This window comes from Suncus etruscus, chromosome 2 (genome assembly GCF_024139225.1).
Source record: "Suncus etruscus isolate mSunEtr1 chromosome 2, mSunEtr1.pri.cur, whole genome shotgun sequence".
In the NCBI taxonomy this organism is placed as follows: domain Eukaryota; kingdom Metazoa; phylum Chordata; class Mammalia; order Eulipotyphla; family Soricidae; genus Suncus; species Suncus etruscus.
Genome location: NC_064849.1, coordinates 35,143,743 through 35,161,851, shown reverse-complemented (window position 1 = coordinate 35,161,851; position 18,109 = coordinate 35,143,743). Strand labels below are relative to the sequence as shown.

Genomic DNA, 18,109 nt, shown 5'->3' with positions numbered 1-18,109 from the left:
CAAGCTAAACCCCATGTTTATGTCTCTGTATGTCTCTAGAGCTGAGAGTTGCTGTGTCCTGCCTCAAACCCCGCTTCGAAAAGCTATGCATTACAAAACGTGCCCATTGTAGCCATTCATCCAGACATCACCTCTGATTAAAAAATCAGCTCAAATTGTTTTATATATTTTTGTTTTGCAGGTTAAAGTTTTTTTTTTAATAAAGATACTATTTACAGTCGTGCAGGGAGTGCAAAAAATATTTTCTTCTTCCTAGGGGGGCATGACAGAAAATAATTGAGAAGCACTGGTATAATCGCTCCTGGGAATTTGGGTTCATAATTGACAAACTGGGGTTATTCTGCCACCGTGTGGCATCATAGAGAACTGTGGTCTCTGTCCACAACCCATGGAACCAGAATAAAGAGTGGGGACACACTTTGGATAAGCAGCAGAATTGCAGCATCAATCCAGAATAGTCTGAGCTTAAACGCTGGGAAAGGAACCTGGGAATGTGCATCAGATCATGCCCTTTCATATTTCTAAGAGGTACCGTATTTTCTGGCGTATAAGACGACCTCCTAATTTTTACAGTTAAAACATAGAGTTAGGCCTATATTCGTTGTATAAGACAGACGTTCCTGTGCTGCAACTGTATGCACCACAGTGAGCCAATCACAACAAGCAAAGGTTCAAAGGTTATACTGTCATAGACTTCTTCTCTGACTCTGGCCGATCTGAGGGTACAGAACATTATCTAATTTGCATGCATCAAAAGCTTGCTTGGATTGGCTGTTAGAAAGGCGGTCCGAGCAGCCTTGCAGTGATTGGTGCAGGGTCAAGTTGGAAATTCGTTTGATGGCAATATTCAGACGAGTTTTGTTTAGTGGCATATCGAAATGTTTTTCGGGATATACTCGGAATATAAGACGACCCCCGATTTTTTGGTTGACTTTTTTTTCATTTCAAAAGTCATCTTATACGCTGGAAAATATGGTTTTATTTATCCATAGTATATGTTTATTAATAACATATCAGAAGCTATTAAATACTTTTTAAATAATAGCCAAATAAATTAAGACACTAATATTTAGGGAAATGATTAAGGATATTAAACACATTGGTAAAATGTAGAAATGCTTATTTTAAATGGGATTCTAATTTAATGGGGATGTGCACAGGCTTCTGAAAATATTTAATCAAAGAAATAAAATACTTTAGTAAAAGATGGATAAAACTTTCTTTTTTGGGGGGGCCACACCCATTTGATGCTCAGGGGTTACTCCTGGCTAAGGGCTCAGAAATTGCCCCTGGCTTGGGGGGAACATATGGGATGCCGGGGGATCGAACAGTGGTCCTTCCTTGGCTAGAGCTTGCAAGGGAGACACTTTACTTCTAGTGCCACCTCGCCGGCCCCAGATAAAACTTCCTACATACAGATGTTCAATAAGCTCAGCATAGGTTATGCTTGTATAGAGACCCCAATTTGATTCCCAGCTTCCTATGACCTCCTGATAACTGTTGAAAGTAATTTCTAAGCACAAGGATGACTGGATGTGGTCCCAAAATAAAACCAAAATAAAATAGAAATAACTTTCTATATAAAATGGTAGAATCAATTTCTAAGTGACCTAATTTGGGGAAGGCAAGGTTAGAGGAACATATAGAGTCCACCCTGTTGAGAAATGAAAATTCTTTTGTTTTTGATTTGGGTTTTGGGGCCACACCTGACAGCACTCAGGGGTTACTCCTGGCTCTGTGCCAAAAAGTCGTTCCTGGCAGGCTCAGGGGGCCATATGGAATACCAGGGATCAAACTCTGGTCCGTCCTGGGTCAACTGCATGCAAGGCAAATGCCCTACTGCTGTGCTATCTTTCCAGTCAGAAATATTCTTAGGAATGTGCAGCAGAGCAAGCATTGACAGCAGAGACAGATGTGAGCTTACAGGCTGCATGTCCACAGAGCCTCTGAATTTCAGGAGTGACTACATCTGTCCCAGGGATCTTATACTATCTTTACATGGCATGGCAGTAGAGTCTGGGCATGCAAGAGAGGCTACCTTTCTTTTTTTGTTGTTGTTGTTTGTTTGTTTGGGGTCACACTCAGAGGTGCTCAGGAGTTACTTCTGGCTCTGCACTCAGAAATTACTCCTTCCAGGCTCGGGAATCATATAGGATGCTGGGATCATACCCCAGTTGGCCTGTGCCAGCAAACTCCCTACCCACTGTGCTATCACTTGCCCCCTGCATTTTTTTTTTTTTTGCTTTTTTTGGGTCACACCTGGCAGTGCTCAGGGGTTACTCCTGGCTCTTCGCTCAGAAATTGCTCCTGGCAGGCTCAGGGGACCATATGGGACGCCGGGATTCGAACCACTGACGTTCTGCATGAGAGGCAAACGCCTTACCTCCATGCTATATCTCTGGCCCGCCCCCTGCATTTTTAATTTAACTTATTTTTTGTTTTGTTTTGGGGCCACGCCAGGTGGTGCTCAGGGAGTTCTACTGGTGCTGTCGTCAGGGATCACTTCTGGTGGTACTCAAAGAATTGACCATATGGTTGTTCTGGGAATCAAACTTGGGTCAGCTGTGTGTAAGACAAGTGCCCTATCTGATGTACTATTGCTCTCGTCCTGATTTTTTATTTTAATCACCAGAATTCCCAATCTCGTCAGTGATAACCCCCACACCCTTCACTAGCATATTTTTTTCCATCCTCCATTGTTTCAGGGTTTAAGGCAGGGGTTAAACCATTAAACCCAGGCTGGCCACTGGGGGGATCCTGGGTTCTGAACAAGGAGGGACGCCATTTTGTAAAGGCCACATGTCAGGCTTCTCTTAGGTTCTGGACAAGGAGGGATGGTCATTTTCTAAGGATCTCATGGTATAAACCACAAGCTATCTTTCCTCAAGCCTTTTTCCATTAACACCACCTCAGGCTACTCAGGCTATTGTGAAAGGAAACAAGGGAACAGAAGGAAGGTATTCTAGACAATAGCCAATCATTTTAAAGATCATCAAAAAGCTAGAACCTTCCTATATCCTTTCCCTACATAATCCTATTCATGACCTTGGGTGGGGTTTATCTCCTTTGGCAACCCTGACTGGTCAGTTTTGGGGCTGTTGATAAACAGATTAAAGTTTTGTTCAGTTTTATTCCATTTGTGTGGTCTTGTCCTTCAAGACCCTAACTCCATGTGCACAGCAAGTACCCTACCCACTGTACTATTTGTCCAGCCACCACTAGACTTATTTCCAACCTCACATTTTATTTTCAATTCTTGTGACTTATTTCTTTACCCTCCAAAATTGCTCGGAGAATCAAGAACCACTTCTAGCAGGGTACAGGGCCCTGTCGTCCATACACCTTCTCTGCAGATCTGAGAATTCAAGGAGCAGGAATGAAGCAGCTGGTGTTTCTAAAAGCAGGGCTGGGACCAGCCAGTCATCACTGGTGGGGAACAGGTGTGCCAGGTGCCTTCTGATCCCAAGCTTTCCTGCTGAGTCTCAAGGTCCTCAGGGGAATTCAGAGTTCAGAAAGCATCATGTGGGCTGCCCTCATGACCTCTGACCTGCCCAGGATAGGTAGCAGGGCAAGGGGAGGTTGAATCCTGTGTCTCAATGGATGAGCAAGCCATTAATGGATCAGGGCTGTGGTGTGTGTGGGGAGGGGGCTCAAAAGTTGGGGCATGAATTTGAGGGGAGGCCTTAAGGAAGATCAACCAGAGGGAGAGGGATGAAAAGTTTGCAAGAGGAGGGCAATTTTGGTGTGTTTCAGGGCAAGAGAGCAGTCTTTCTCCATCTTCCTCTCCACTCCCTCCTTAGGCACAATTATGTCCCATCCTCTGAGCTCAGGCCAAACCCTCTGCTATCCAGAGGCTGGTGGATCCCTATAGCAGATTGTAAGTTGTGGGCTGGTCTCGATCTGGGACTGAAGAGAGCCTGGTGCTCAGGGGAATCTCAGAAAGAGGGTTCAGGACCCAATGATTGAGCAAGCAGCCATTCCCTATCATGGAATTGGGGTCAGCAGGATCCTGGGCTGGAAAGAGCCATCTGGGGGGAAGGGAGGACATAGCTCTGAGAGACTCTTTGGGAGCTGCCAGAGTACTGGGGCTTCTCCATGAAGAAGTGTCCTGAAGGTGGGGTGAAGAGTTCACTGCAGGGTGACTGAGGGGCCCGAGGCCCAGGTTGAGGTGGGACCACCACAGGAAGTGAGGTCACACAGGTGGTGTTGTTGAAGGAGGAGCATGTGAGTGACGTTTTTGGCTGGAGTGGGAGGATGGAGGATTCCCTTCATTAGAGTATCCCAGAGGATTAGGAGGCAGTGGAACAAACCACTGGAGAGCATTCTAGAAATGCTCCTTTTAAAGCTTAAGTGGGAGAGACTCAGTACTTGATAGTGTAGGAAACCTTAGTGGTTTCAAGGCCGGTGCTAAGATGAGAAGTGGAGAGTGGGGCAGCTGTAGGGGTAGTGGGGACAGTGTTGGCAACGGTGAATGGAAAAGGGGACTCAAGCTCCGGGTTGGGGTGGATCTGCGGGCCGGGGCCCTGTTTGTTCTTTCTCCCTCCCTCCTGTCCTGTGCTATTCTTGGGCCCTGGGAGGAAGCTGACGCTGGCCACCTGAACGCATCACTTTATTAAATAAATGCTTTGTCACGACAAAAGACAAATCAGAGAGTAACATAAATTATACGTTGAATAAATAGTGTACAGCAATCTTCACTTTTGTAATAAAACGTGAGATCTCTGTTTATGATTATTTTTATTTGTTTTTAGGGTGGAATTTTCTGTTTTTATTTTGTATGTGTGTAGGGCTTTGCTTCTTCCTTTTTTTTTTTTTTTTTGGTTTTGATTTCCTTAGATACAGAATACTAAGCAAGGAATCACGCTCTTCTATGTTCTCGTGAATTGTATTTTCTTCCCGCGTTCCTTTTCTTTTCACCCACTGGTTTTGTCTGTGGGTTGATTTAATTTTTTTTAATCCTTTTCACCAGTCAAGATTGTGAGCACTTATTAAGAAAAAAAGTTGAAAACAAACAACAACAACAAAAAATAAAATAAAGAAGAGAGTCTAGCACTAAGTATGTATGTATGCATGTCAACGACTAAAGGACTAGCGTGAATACTTGTGGTGGCTACTGCTATATCATAAATGGCCGCAGGCACCTCGGAATCTGAGAGCTGCTGTCTGCAACGGTCAGGTCAGTCGGTCTATCCGTGTGGGCTACTGTGTCTTTAGGGGGATGAAGTTGGTGTGTGAAGGGTTCTTGGGTGCAGGGGCAGCTCCAACCCCCATCTGACACCCCCACTTCCTTCCCCCATCCCCCAGGGATGAACCTGAGGGGTGATAGCTAAACAAGGACTCCATGGGGAAAAACAAAGTTTGCGGAGAATAAGGAACAGCAAGCTAAGGGGTGGTGCTTGGGCAGGTGGAGAAGGTGCAAAGGACATTTGCACCTTAGTGGTTTCAACAATAAAGACAGTAGGACGCCAGGGGCCTGGCTGGTGAGCCTCGAACCCTGGGCCATGCTCGCCTTTCTAGGGACAGTTGGAATCTTCCTCTCCCAGATGCGAGACCCATTTGTCCTTGGGAGTGCCATAGCAGGCCCATGTTCCCAGGCTGCTAAGTGCTGGCTGGTGGCTGCCCTGTCCATACTGACTGGCAGAGCTGGAAGGAAGGGGTTGTGGGGAGGGTTTACCCCACAGGTTTCCCAGGTGGGATTGTATGTCCCGGGCCTGTTTATCCAGGCCTGGCTGTCGAGAAACATCTGTCTCTGCCTTCTGAGACACCCTGCTTGCAAGGATGTGGGCACTGCTCTGTTCAAAGGGACAACTGTCCTGCCTAAACCTCCCTCCATCATTGGTTGAGGGTAGGGGTGCCCTTCTCTTACCGAGGGAAGCCCAAGTCAAAGTGGGGTGTCCAGAGATCTCCCAGCCCAGGGAGGCATCTGTATGGAGATGGGGCTGCAGGAAAATTGAGGCAAAGGCCTGGGAGATGACCCATCCACAGCAGACAGTATCCCACACTCACTGGAAGTCCCTGTCAAAGGAAGAGCCTCTTCCTCTGTATCCCATCACCTCGGATGGTTTCAGCTCTCACAAAGGTCCAGAAGAACCTCTGCCCTCCACTGATGCAGGCTCACTGTTCTTTCAGGATGAGTGCACATGAAGTTGAAGAACTGGGTTTGAGGGACAGGTTATGGGAAAACCAGACCATCTCCCTTATCTGGTTGACAGTAAAGAATGAGACACTGAAGAGTGTCAACAGTTGTGTTGGGGGGAGACAGGACAGTGATGATCAGGAACTAGGAGGGATGGGGCATGGGGATGTGAAATTTCTGGCTCAGTCTTTTTCTTAGGGGGAATGACACCCCAGTATCTGCTTGGCAGATCCTAGTGAGGTGGAAAGAAGGGTATATATGTATATGTGTGTAGGGGAAAAGGAACAGCTACTGGCCTCAGACTCAGATGGAAGAGTTGGGGGTTTGGAGTGGTGGCAGAGAGAAAGTGAAAGAGTGGGGGGGGGGCCCGCTGGCAGAGCAGGCTGCTGTCCAATCAGAGCCCTTTGTCTTAGGACAGTTGACCATGTCTTCCACCCCTGAGCCAACTGTCCACCTGGAGGGTGGGACCCCCTTCCCAGGTTCCACAGCTGCAAGGTGCTATATATCAGCTGGAATGGGTTTGCTCTTTGTGATCTTTCTTCACTGGCCCCCATTTTGGTTTAAGAGGGGTGTTTCCACAGTGTCGTGGGAGGTGGGCTGAGAGGTGTGGGTTCACAGCACAGAAAGCTTCTTGGAAGGGTCCACGCAGGCACTGTTTCCTGGGAGGCCTCTGAAGACAGTCCTTAGGCCACAGTTTTTGGAGGAAGTGAGAGGAGCTCAGGATTCTCTTTCTTCAGCACCTGGCTGCACCCCTTAAAGCATCCTGACAGTCCTGGGCATTTCTGTCCTCTGCCCCAGAGGGAGATGGGGACAGAGTGGACAGAGGAAATGAGAGACTTGGACTTCAACCCCTTCAAGCTGGCAGAAGCAGGCAGTCAGGGGCATTCTCTTGACTCTTTCATGCCAGGCCAGTCCCTCCTGACCCTTGGGCCAGTACAGCTGCTCATCAGAGTTCTCTGTGGCTCTCTGGCCTGGTCCCAACTCTCTGGCAACCTCTTTCTTCTTCCTCCACCCTTCTCCCCTTGGGAATCATCACCCATGTAAAGCTTGGAACCCAAGGTGGCAGCTTCGTCTTGTCTCCCTCTGTTGTGTTGCTTTCCTCCTTCAGGAGGGTCCGTCAGCTCTCTAATTCCATCCCTCTGTCCCTTTCCTTCATCCATGGTGGCCCCAACAATCTCTCCTACTCTTTCCTTTTCTGTACTGGACTCTGCCTCCATGCAGGTTCAAAGAACTTCCCCAGTGAAGGATTTGTCTTGCATTAGGGATGACAAAACTAGGCAGGTGATTTTGGTGAGCAGAACTCCAGAGATCCTCAGTTTGAAGGGTCTGAGAATTAAAATGGGGTCTCCAGATGCACCACTGAATGTGCTCATCTACCTGACCAGGTGGTCCATATAGATCCCCATAACATCTGATCACAGAAAGTCAGGGGAAATCCAACATGGCACCCCATGGAGTGTGTGAAAAATTCTTGGTTTTCCTAGGATGAGCACATCCTTAATGCTTTCCTTGAGGCTACTCTGAGAAGCTCATGAGAACTTTACAATGGGAAGAAATACAAAGAAGATGGATGTATCTCTTTATGTATGGCCGGACTGTCTTGGAGTTAAGTCCAAGCTCACTTTTTTACCTTTACCTTCCCAACTTGAATAACATATAGAGTGGCCCAAAGCAAAGGCTCACACTTATCTTCAGCTAGCCCGGAAGAATGAATCTCCTGACTAATTGCTGGGGTGTAAGCAGATTTCAACCAGTCTTCACATCCTTATCCATCACCTGTCCATTAGAGACTCCTACCTAATATCTATCATTCTATCTCACTGGCAAGTTTGGGGAGGAATGGAATGACTGAGGTTTATATCAATGAGGGAGGAGACAGAGCATGTGGCTGGGGTCAGAGGTGAGGAAGGACAAGGTTCAAGCCTCATTCGTGGATACGAAGAGTACAGAATGGATAGCCTTGCTTTTTCCTTTCTTTCCAGGTACCACACAGGTCCTTAAAGGCCACTTCTGGAGTTGTACCATTGGGGATAGCAGTCCATGATAGCTATAAACCTGGTGACCCAAGACCTCATCTTGGCGGTTTGACTCTTTGCTCCATCTTTTCCTAATTCGCCCTTCTTTTCCTATATCGTTTTCCTCTTTCTTTTCTCCTGCTTCTTCTTCCCTTCCCTGTTCACTCAACTTGCCTCAAAAAGAAAACCATTTAAAAGGGGTGTGGGGGTATCTCCTTAGCTTCATGCATCTCCGCTGTTGCCATGTTCCAAGTGATTGCTTGAGATTCCGAGGTCCTCAGTTTCCTCAAATAGATAAGTATTTTTTCCCCATAAATGAGATGAAATGAGTGGCGTCCTGGGATGGAGGGAGGCGCTTGCTGGAGTTGGGGGGGGGGTTGGGGGTAGGGGTTAGGGGTGGGAGGGGACGCATCACTCAACATTGCTGCTGTCGAAAGTGTGGCACTGAAAGTCTCCATCCACATACTCCATGCCAGGCAGTTTCATTCCGTACTTGTCCACGCACCAGCAGATGCCACGTTTGCGGCCACGGGAAGGCTTGCACTAGGAAGAGTGACAGGTAGGCAGTGAGAGTGTCTGTCACACCAAGGTACTGCTCCTACATATTTATTAGCCTTCACACCATAAGAGACAGAGACAGTGGAGGGGACTAGATCTAAGAATAGTCGTAGGAACTGGACAAAGTACTACCCAAGAGGAATTGGTTGTTCCCCATAATGGTATGACAATAAGAACCACAATCACTTCCTGTTTCTGGGCCACACTTGGTGGTGTTCAGGTGTTCCTGGCTCTGCACTCAGAAATCATATGGGATGCTGGAGATTGAACCTGGGTCAGTCGCATGCAAGGCAAGTGCCTTATCTGCTGCACTATTACTCTGGCTCATTTCCAGTTTTATAAGCAAGGAGGAAGCACTATGAAATAATGGCAATGAGGGAAACAGCTGGAACATGGCAGAGTGGAGCAATGACCCAAGAATATTTAAACTGCCCCATATTTAAACTTAGAGAAGGAGTTGGTGGAGAACTGAGATTATCCAGTGACTTGACAGACATACATGGGTTTGTGGGCATACCTATGTCCACCCATTTGTCTCTCAGGGAGAGTAGGGGATTTACACAGAGCTTTATCTCATTTTTCAAGTGGTTCTGGGGCTCCCTGAAGTTAAAAGCAGCTACACATGACAGTGAAACGTGCTCCCAAATGGGCACAAGCTACTCAGCTAAACCGAAGTCCCAATTTGTTTGCCTCGATAGTCTGTTTAGAATTAATTTAAGCCACAGGCTAAAATCACACATATGTATTGATTTGTGTGTCCATCAGAAAAACATTTAAGCATATATTCCATTTAATTTCCTTCTCAATTGACCCAGGTAAAGATGGTGTATTATACCAGTGCAGGGGACACGACAGGGTGATCTATTGGGTAGCCTTGGCTGCTGGGGTGTCAGAAACCTTCTGCTTAAGTACCATGAGTCTGAGCACTTAAGGATATCAGCTGCTGGATCTTGGGGACATGGGAGCCTGGCATACCTGCTTTCTCTTGTAGAATCCTTTGCGGTCACAGTTGGGCAGGTACACAGCACGGGGCACCATACGGGGGCTGGCTTTGAGTTCCTGCAGGGATGCTTCCATGTGTCTGCGGCAGGGGCCCTGGATGGGGATAGGAGATCAGGAGAGGTATGTACATATGGCAAAAGCTGGCACACCTAGATGGACAGTGGACAGAACTGGGTCACAGGCCATAGGGCCAATGAATCTTTGGGCAAAGTCTTTGCCTGTGGTGTGTGTGTGTGTGTGTGTGTGTGTGTGTGTGTGTTTAAAGTAAAAACTTTTTGGTTTTTTTTTTGTTTGTTTGTTCGTTTTTGGGCCACACCCGGCGGTGCTCAGGGGTTACTCCTGGCTGTCTGCTCAGAAATAGCTCCTGGCAGGCAAGGGGGGTCTATATGGGACACCGGGATTCGAACCAACCACCTTAGGTCCTGGATCAGCTGCTTGCAAGGGAAACACCGCTGTGCTATATCTCCCGGCCCAAGTAAAAACATTTTATTTGGAGGTAACGAGGAAGGGGAGGGAAAGGAGAGACAAAGAATAAGAAAGAGATAGCGTAATGAGAAATGTGCTTGAGAGAATACAGGTTTCTCGAAAGACAGAGAGAGCCCTGGTACACAACCCAGTGGGAAAGTAGGAAAGTGTGAATATTCACATCTCAAGAGAGGAGATGCAGGTAACATGTGCTTGGTTACCATGTACCCAAGTCATTGCTTTTGGTTCCAGTTATTAGCTACTTGGATCTCCTCTCCCTCTCTTCCATCTTGCAACCCGAGTACCATAAAGAGTGCCAAAGCCTGTTTTCCCCATTTCTTCCCAGCTAACCTGTCTCAGTCCCTCTCACCCTGTGTGTAATGGGGGCTAGAGACATCATCTATATAATTACAGGGTCAAAGGTGACTTCGGCAAATGTGATCACCAGCTGGGGGCATATTTCCAGAGTAGACACTTGAGAAGTCATGGGTTCTCCTTGGGTCTTTTCTTGTTTGCTTTGTCAGCATACCTGACAGTGCTTGGGGACTGAACCTGAGGGGTCAAAGTAGGGTACACAAGGCACCCTACTTGCTGTACTATTGCTGTAGGTGACTAAGGTTGAGTTGGTGAAGTCTATGGAATACTTTACTGAGTTACTATGGAGCTACGGGGCCAGGTGGGAAGTACATGGTGGGAGATGGGGTTCGCAGGGAGCCTCACCTGCTCAGATTCCTGTCTGATTTCTGGCCCTGCATTGACACGGGGGTGGGCAGTGTTCTCGGCACCCCCAGCCAACTTAGATTGGGCCAACTTCCTCTTGCGGTCCTTCTTCACAGCCTCGGCCTTCAGCTCGGAGATGCGGCTATGCTTGGGGCGGAAGATTTTTGGAGAGTAGGTCTCCTCGGCCATCTCGGAGGTGGTGGGCTCCTCATGTTCGCGAGAGTCTCTCTCTGCAGGGGACGAGAGGGAAGAGGAAGCAGAAGGATGAGAGGCAAGGGATATCACAGGGGGAGGAAGAGTCAGCCTGGGTTGCTGGGGGAAGGAGCAATGATTGATAAGGGAGGGCAAAGCCAAGCTAAGTTTTGGGTGGATATTTGATTGTTTTGTTGTTGTTGTCTTGTTTTGGGGTTACACCTGATTCTGCACTAAGGGACTCTGGCAGAGCTTGTGGGATCATATTAGATACAGGAGATCAAGCCATGGTTGGCATTGTGCACTGTAAGGTCCCTAAATGCTGTACTATTGCTTCAGCCCTTCAAGAGACATTTGAAAAGAAGAAGAGGACATTCTGGGAAAAAAAAGTTGGGGGAGAAATGGCTCTCTTGGAGGATTTAGCTTGTGGGAAGGGGCTTACTGGTTTGAAAGAGGAGATTCCTGAGGAGAAGGCACTATGATCTAAAAACCATAAGAAAGAGCTGGCTGTCAGACCACAGTCAGGGCTTGGCCAGAAAGACAGGGCACTTTCTGAATTTGGGGGAGCTGAGTGTATCTGGATGTAAGGAATCAGGAAGGGAGGACCAGGACTGGCAGAAGGCAGACAGTGAGACTACAGGAAACCATAGCTGGGGACAAGGATGCTGAAAACCTCAATGGGGCACGAGTTCAGAGCTGATTCTGTGTTCTGCAGCCCAAGAAGCTGGCACAGAAGCCAGCCCAGGCCAGGAGAACCGGCTGGTACTGCAAAGTTAAATATAGGAGCTGCTTGGCGACAGTCTAATCTTAGCTGACTTGTGACCTTTAGGGAAGCAGGACTTTGCTTATCTGTCAACTCACTAATTTCACCTGCTGGGGCCCTTCCCGATTGCACAGATTTCCATCCAGTTATCTCCCTGACTTTTATTTTTGGCTGAGCCAGATATCGAACCCGGGTACTCAAACATGCAAGGTGAGTACTGCATTGCCAAGCCACATCCTCTGTTCTCTCTCTCTCTCTCTCTCTCTCTCTCTCTCTCTCTCTCTCTCTCTCTCTCTCTCTCTCTCTCACATTTTATGGGGGAGGAGTGCTCAGGGCTTACTCCTGATTCTCTGCTCACTCTTGGTGGTGCTCAGGGGACCATATGGGGTGCAGGGGATCGAATCTGTGTTGACTGTATGCAAGGTAAGTGCTCTACCCACTGTTCTATTGCTTCAACCCTTCTATTAAATTCTTTTTTGGGGGGGGAGGCTACACACAGCGTCGCTCAGGGGTTACTTCTGGCTCTGTACTCAGAAATCACTCCTGGCAGGCTCGGGGGACCATATGGGCTACTGGGAATCGAACCAGGGCCCGTCCTGGGTTGGCTGCATGCAAGGCAAATGCCCTACTGCTGTGCTATCATTCCGGCCCCTTTTCCATTAAATTCTTACTGGTTGACAATAGTTCAAATCTCTAGCACTGCATTTAGTCCTCTGAGCACCATCAACAATGTTCTCTGAGTACCCTAGTATGACCCCAACTTCCCAAATAATCGCTCCTCCCAAAATTCTCATTTCATAGGCACCTTCCCCTGAAAACCATTACTTTGGGAGGGAAGTTTCAGAATTTGAAGGATTTGACCCCTTCCCAGGGGGAGGATGTGGCCAGAATGACTACAAGAAGATCAGGCATAGGGTGGCTTGGAGACCCTTTCTATACCCCTGTCTGCTTTTTCTTTCTAGAAAGCAAAGGAAAGCACGCTTTGGAATGCCATCTTTCCCCATTCTCCATGCAATGCTGCTTTCTTCTACTTTGCTCTGGCTGGTACCCAGGACCTCTGAAATGAAGTGTTGAGGATGTAAGTAGAAGGAATAAAATACCAGGGGATGGGGGATGGGATAGGGAAGAAAGAAGAGGAGAGCTGGCAGGAAGATACTGCTGTGTCTGAGAGGTAGGGCAGCTTTGGTGCTGACTATGGAGCTCTCAGTACAGGAAGGTACCTGCTAGGCCTGTGATATATTTTTTTTTTTTTTGGTTTTGGGTTCTACTTCATTGTACTCAGGGCTTACTCCTGGCTCTGCTCAAGGGATCACTCCTAAAAACCTTCAGGAACCATATGGGGTGCTGGGGATGGAGCCCTGATCTGCTGTGTGCAAGGCAAGAGCCCTACTCACTGTGCTGTTGTTTCTCTGGTCCCCAGCCACTCCTGCTGTGTTAAGGGAGCATTTGGAGAGTTGATCTAACCTGGTCAGGATGCAAGTTGTAGAAGTCCACAGCCTGTTTCTTGTTTGTTTGTCTTTGGCCCATACCCAGCTATGTTCAAAGTTTTCTCCTGGCTCTGTGCTCAGAGATTGTTCTTGGAGGGGATTATAAAACCATATGTGGAACCCAAGTGTATTACTACTTGCAACACAAATGTTCTACTTGCTGTTCTATCTTTTGCACATTCCCCCACCACAATACAACCCCTAGTTTGTCTCTGGGTCTGGGTTAGTCATGTTTGATATAGGAGAACCTGTTCTTTCAGGCTCCTGGTGGCTTGCAGTGTTTTGCCTGGAACTGATTCTGTCTGATCTTTCTCTATAGGAGAAGAGAGAAGGATAGTGCAGAGCCAGCAAAGACAAGGCAGTGGGCAGGTGATTCCTGAGCAGAATTCAGCCTCTTCCTTTCCTTTTATGGCCTTGACATTGCTTCCCAAGCCAGGTCTTAGCTCAGGGGTCCTGCCTTTGGAATACCTGTGATGATTTAACAACCAGAATAGTGCGGGGGTTTGGGGAGAGTCTCCTCTGTAGGGAGGAGCTAAGGGTGCTATTTTTGAGGTAAACTACCTTCTTTTTTCTTTTTGGTTTTGGGGCTACCCTCAGCATTGTTCAGAGGTTTCTCCTGGCTCTGCACTCAAGTATTTCTCCAGGCAGTATTTGGGGACATGCATATGATAGAGTGCATATGGGATGTTGGGGATTGAACTTCAGTAAGCCATGTGCAAAGCAAGTATCCTACCTGCTGTATTATTGCTCCAGCTCCCAAACTACCTTTTCTTGGTGGTGAAATAAGTTGGAATGGGATGAGCCCCACTGGTTTGGGGACCCTTTGCAGATAGAAAGATGAGATGCTTGTGATCCACTGGCAAAAGGCTTGAAAGAGGCTCAGGTTTTGCAGAGGAGTAAGGCATGGGGTAAAGAGAGGAAGAGCCAACCAGGACAAAGAAATGTGGGCATACTGCCCATCAAGGGACTTGAGACCCCATGGTACCTCTGGGAGTTACCAAGCTTTCTAATCCTCTAAAAGTAGTGAGCCACAAGGGAGGGGAGAGGGTTTGAGGCAGGGATAGGTTAAGTGATGATTTACCAATGAAAAGGGAACATATGGGGTATGTGGGCCTGGAGGTATCCTAGTCTAAACTATAACCAGGTACAGGTGGGAGAGAAAGACCAGAGGCTTGGTGCAGACTAATAGGGGGAGGCATGGCAGCTCCTTGCAAGGGACTCCAGCCTGGCATAGTTTCTCAGGGGTACCCATGGAGAGAGGCTTCCAGGAATCACCTCTTTAAGGCCAGAGAACCCTGTGATCTTGGTAGCTCCCTCCTTGCCCACAGTGGCAGGGGTGTTCTTTCTTCTCAAGGACATCTGGGTTAAGATGTTGCTCATTTTTCTCTGGTATTGGTTTTGTGGGCTTCTGTGCCTAGGATCAGAAGGGTTTACCCTCAAGAGGATAGTCCAGTTTCTCCTTGACTGTGACCTTGGAAGTATACTGGCATACAGCTCTCTTTGGCCCATGTGTCTCAAGATCCTGCCTGTTTAAGGGCTTTTTTTTCTAAGAAGTGCTCTGGTCTGCCCTCAACATTGGGTTGTCCTTTCTGGAAGTTACTGAGGTTTTTTAACAATGCTTGGGTAGGATTTGGGGCTGGTTTTTGTTGCTGCCTGATACTTGTTTGCTCTCCTGTTGCTGTTCTTGACCCAAGTTTGAGCCCTGGCACCCTATGTCCTCCAAGTCTTGCCAGGAGTGATCCTTAAGCACATAGCAAGTAAAAAAAAAAAAGAAAGAAAGAAAGAAGAAGTTTTCAAGTAGTGCTGTGTGGCCAGGCAATGTGGATAAGAGTGAAGGCCAAAATGTGGATTTTTGGTATCTTCATTAAAGATCCCTTTCATGGCCTCTCCAAGACAGGAGCTGTCTACCCTCTGGCATAGCCTGAACTGTTTGGATATTTCTCTGGCCTCTTGGTGCCACTCATCCACTCGGATCTGTTCTTTAGGAGAGTCGAGTGTCAGAGATACTCATCGGGGTCTTGTGGTCACCTTCAGGTTCCAGGGAGACCATGGAAACTTGGAGACGAGCCAGGGCATGACCTCAAAAGTGAAAGGGCCGCTGGAATAGAAAGACCAGTGCTGGGATAGAGGGCAGCAGCGATCCTCCTCAGTTGCTTTGCTGCCATGTCTTAGAATCTCAGTTTAGAAGGGTTTAGGTTTTTGACACAAGAAAAATAAATAATTTTATGGACGATTCATTAGATAAGGGGCTGAAGTGGCAGAGGGGTCAGAAGGAGATTTTTCTGCAGAATAAATAGTATTGAAGGAAAACTTCAGAAGGAATCTACCTGTAAATGGCCAGTAGATGGCGCAGAAGAGAGGAGGGTCCGCGCAGGGGTCTCAAACTCAATTTACCTGGGGGCCGCAGGAGGCAAAGTCGGGGTGATCCTTGAGTGCAAAGTCAGTAGTGAGCCTTGAACATTGGGGGTGTGACCCAAACAACTAAAACAAAACAAAATAAAAAAAGATTCCTCTAGGGCAGGGCCACAAAATGTACGGAAGGCTGTTTGCGGCCCGCGGGCTGCGAGTTTGAGACCCCTGCCGGGGAGGAAGCTCATCACTTCTGTTTTTCTGACTACTACCTGAGCCTCTCCTCTTTGTGTCTGCAGCATGCAGAGTCAGGGAAAGGGACTAAAATAAGACAGGAGAAAATTCCCAGATGTAGTGGTTTGGGTGGGTGGGTGGAATGGTCATTCCTGGTGGATTCTGAGGACCATATGGGGTGCCAGGGGTCAAACCTGCAAGGCAAACGCTCTCCTCTCCCCGCTGTGCTCTCTCTGGCCTCTTAAGGGCAGAGCTTCTTCTCCATTCATCTCTGTCTCTCTGCTCATGATATTCAAGAAATAATCTTTCAACAGAGAGGTGTTTGGATCTACTCAAGATATAAAGAGCATTGGACTTAGGAGTATTTCTGTAAATAAAGACATGGAGGCCCCAAAAGAGATTCCAGGGATCATTCACTCCATGTCCCTGACATTGGCAGTTATTAAATGACCACAGAAGGCCTCAGGAGCTCAAGGAGAAAAGAAAGGGAGCCCTAGATTTGTAGGGCTTCTCTTTGATCTCTGTATACATGGCTAGAGGTTGCTGGATGGGGCCAGGCAGAGAGAGAACAGATCCATCCATCATCACAGAAAGTTTGAGTAGACAGTTGCTGGTCTATGGTGTGGATTTCTGCCTGAATAGGGAAGAGAAGAGGAAGGCTCAGACTGCTCCCACCTCACCCTGTTTCCTGGACAAACTACAGCTGTTGGCTCTGCTACTGCAGACAGAGGCTCAGGGGAGAGGGAACTGTCTGCAGCTCCCTGTTTAAGAAACCCTGGGGCATAGCTCAGCCTCCCTGAAGTCTCACAGTCCCCAGCTGCAGATGCCAAATGACTCAATTATGCTGTGTGCATGCCTTTGCATAAAGAAAAAGGGGGTGGGGTGGGGGATCCCAGTGTTCCTAGGCCTCCGCATCCCATACCTGACTGCCTTGTCCCCCTGATTCCTGGCAAACACTGCCTTTCCTTCTGTGCTCAGTAGCACACCTGCAAATTTCCTGCTCTTTTGGAGTGAGAGGTAAAGGACTTTGCAAAAGGACAGCAAACTCTATCCCACATCCATCCTCTGAAGGAAGGGCTGCAAGATGGGAAGAAGCCACTAGGAGAAATACAGGGTGTGGAGGGAGTGGCCAACGTAGGTTATTGATTCACCCTGGAGTGAATTGTAGAGGAATTGGTGAGGCAATGGGATACCTGCTGAGCTCCCTTTCCATTCCCCACTCCTCTAGTTCCAGTACAGGAGCCCTGCAGAACTACTGCAGAGCTGGCCCTGGTGACCATGGGACACTTCTATTCCAAGTATAGGAATAAATGCATCCAGCATGTTGTAAAAAAAGGACAGCAGGAATCAGGAATGAGACTGCTGGATTTACTCTTCTTGGCTGGCTTTCTACTTTTCTCCTCAGAGTTTAATTATCAACCCCAGGCCAAAAGGGTTTTGCACAAATGCTCCTGGCAGTGACACCCCACCTCTCTTTAGGATTCTTTTGTCTACCCCCTCTCCTTCTTCCTGTACAGGGTCCAGGTGTCTTCCCTAAGAAGGAGAGAGGAAAAAGAAACACTGCTCCCTAAGATTAGATGTGGCAGGTGTCAAAGCAATGACTGTTCCCCCTCTCCATGTAAAGTGGTGCTCTCATATGAGCCCTCACTGTCCTGGGATTGGAGACAGGTGAGGATCCTCCCCCACCAGCATTTAGAGGCCTGTTAAGAACAAAACAATATTCCTTTATAGCTCTCGGAAAGCAGGAAGAAATTATGGAGAGAAGAGTTTCCTCTCCAGGGAAGAGAGGTGCCCCCCCACCCATCCCCATGTCCTTGGCACAGTTCAGGGAGGTATTTTTTTTTTTTTTTTTTGGTTTTTGGGTCACAGCGCTCAGGGGTTACTCCTGGCTCTATGCTCAGAAATCGCTCATGGCAGCCTCAGGAGACCATATGGGATGCCGGGATTCGAACCACCAACCTTCTGCATGCAAGGCAAACGCCTTACCTCCATGCTATCTCTCTGGTCCCAAGGTAGGTAATTTTTTAAAAAATTTTTTGACCACAACTGGCTCTGCACTCAGAAATTACTCCTGGCAGGCTTGGGGATGCCAGGCAAACACCCTACCCACACTGCTATAGCTTCAGCTCCAGTGAGGTAAAATTTCAAGGCAAACTATCACAAGCAGTTATATATATGCCCCTGCAGC

The 18,109-nt window shown here is 47.7% G+C and overlaps 1 protein-coding gene across 2 annotated transcripts in view; it reads right to left on the bottom strand.

Moving 5' to 3' along the window:
• The window catches only part of IGFBP5 (insulin like growth factor binding protein 5), a 147,388-nt gene that overhangs the window by 123,104 nt on the left and 6,175 nt on the right, over positions 1-18,109 (bottom strand). Inside the window, exons 2-4 of one of the 2 annotated variants that reach the window (XR_007492103.1) lie at positions 10,897-11,126; positions 9,685-9,804; positions 8,128-8,694 (exon numbers count right to left, since the gene is read on the bottom strand). Coding sequence is in view for 1 of the 2 variants with exons in the window: in XM_049767485.1 (XP_049623442.1) it covers positions 8,563-8,694; positions 9,685-9,804; positions 10,897-11,126 (482 nt within the window). In the remaining variant the exon portion in view is untranslated. Of the gene's footprint in view, positions 1-7,974; positions 8,695-9,684; positions 9,805-10,896; positions 11,127-18,109 lie in introns of those variants that run through there. The other variant, XM_049767485.1, reaches the window with a different exon arrangement.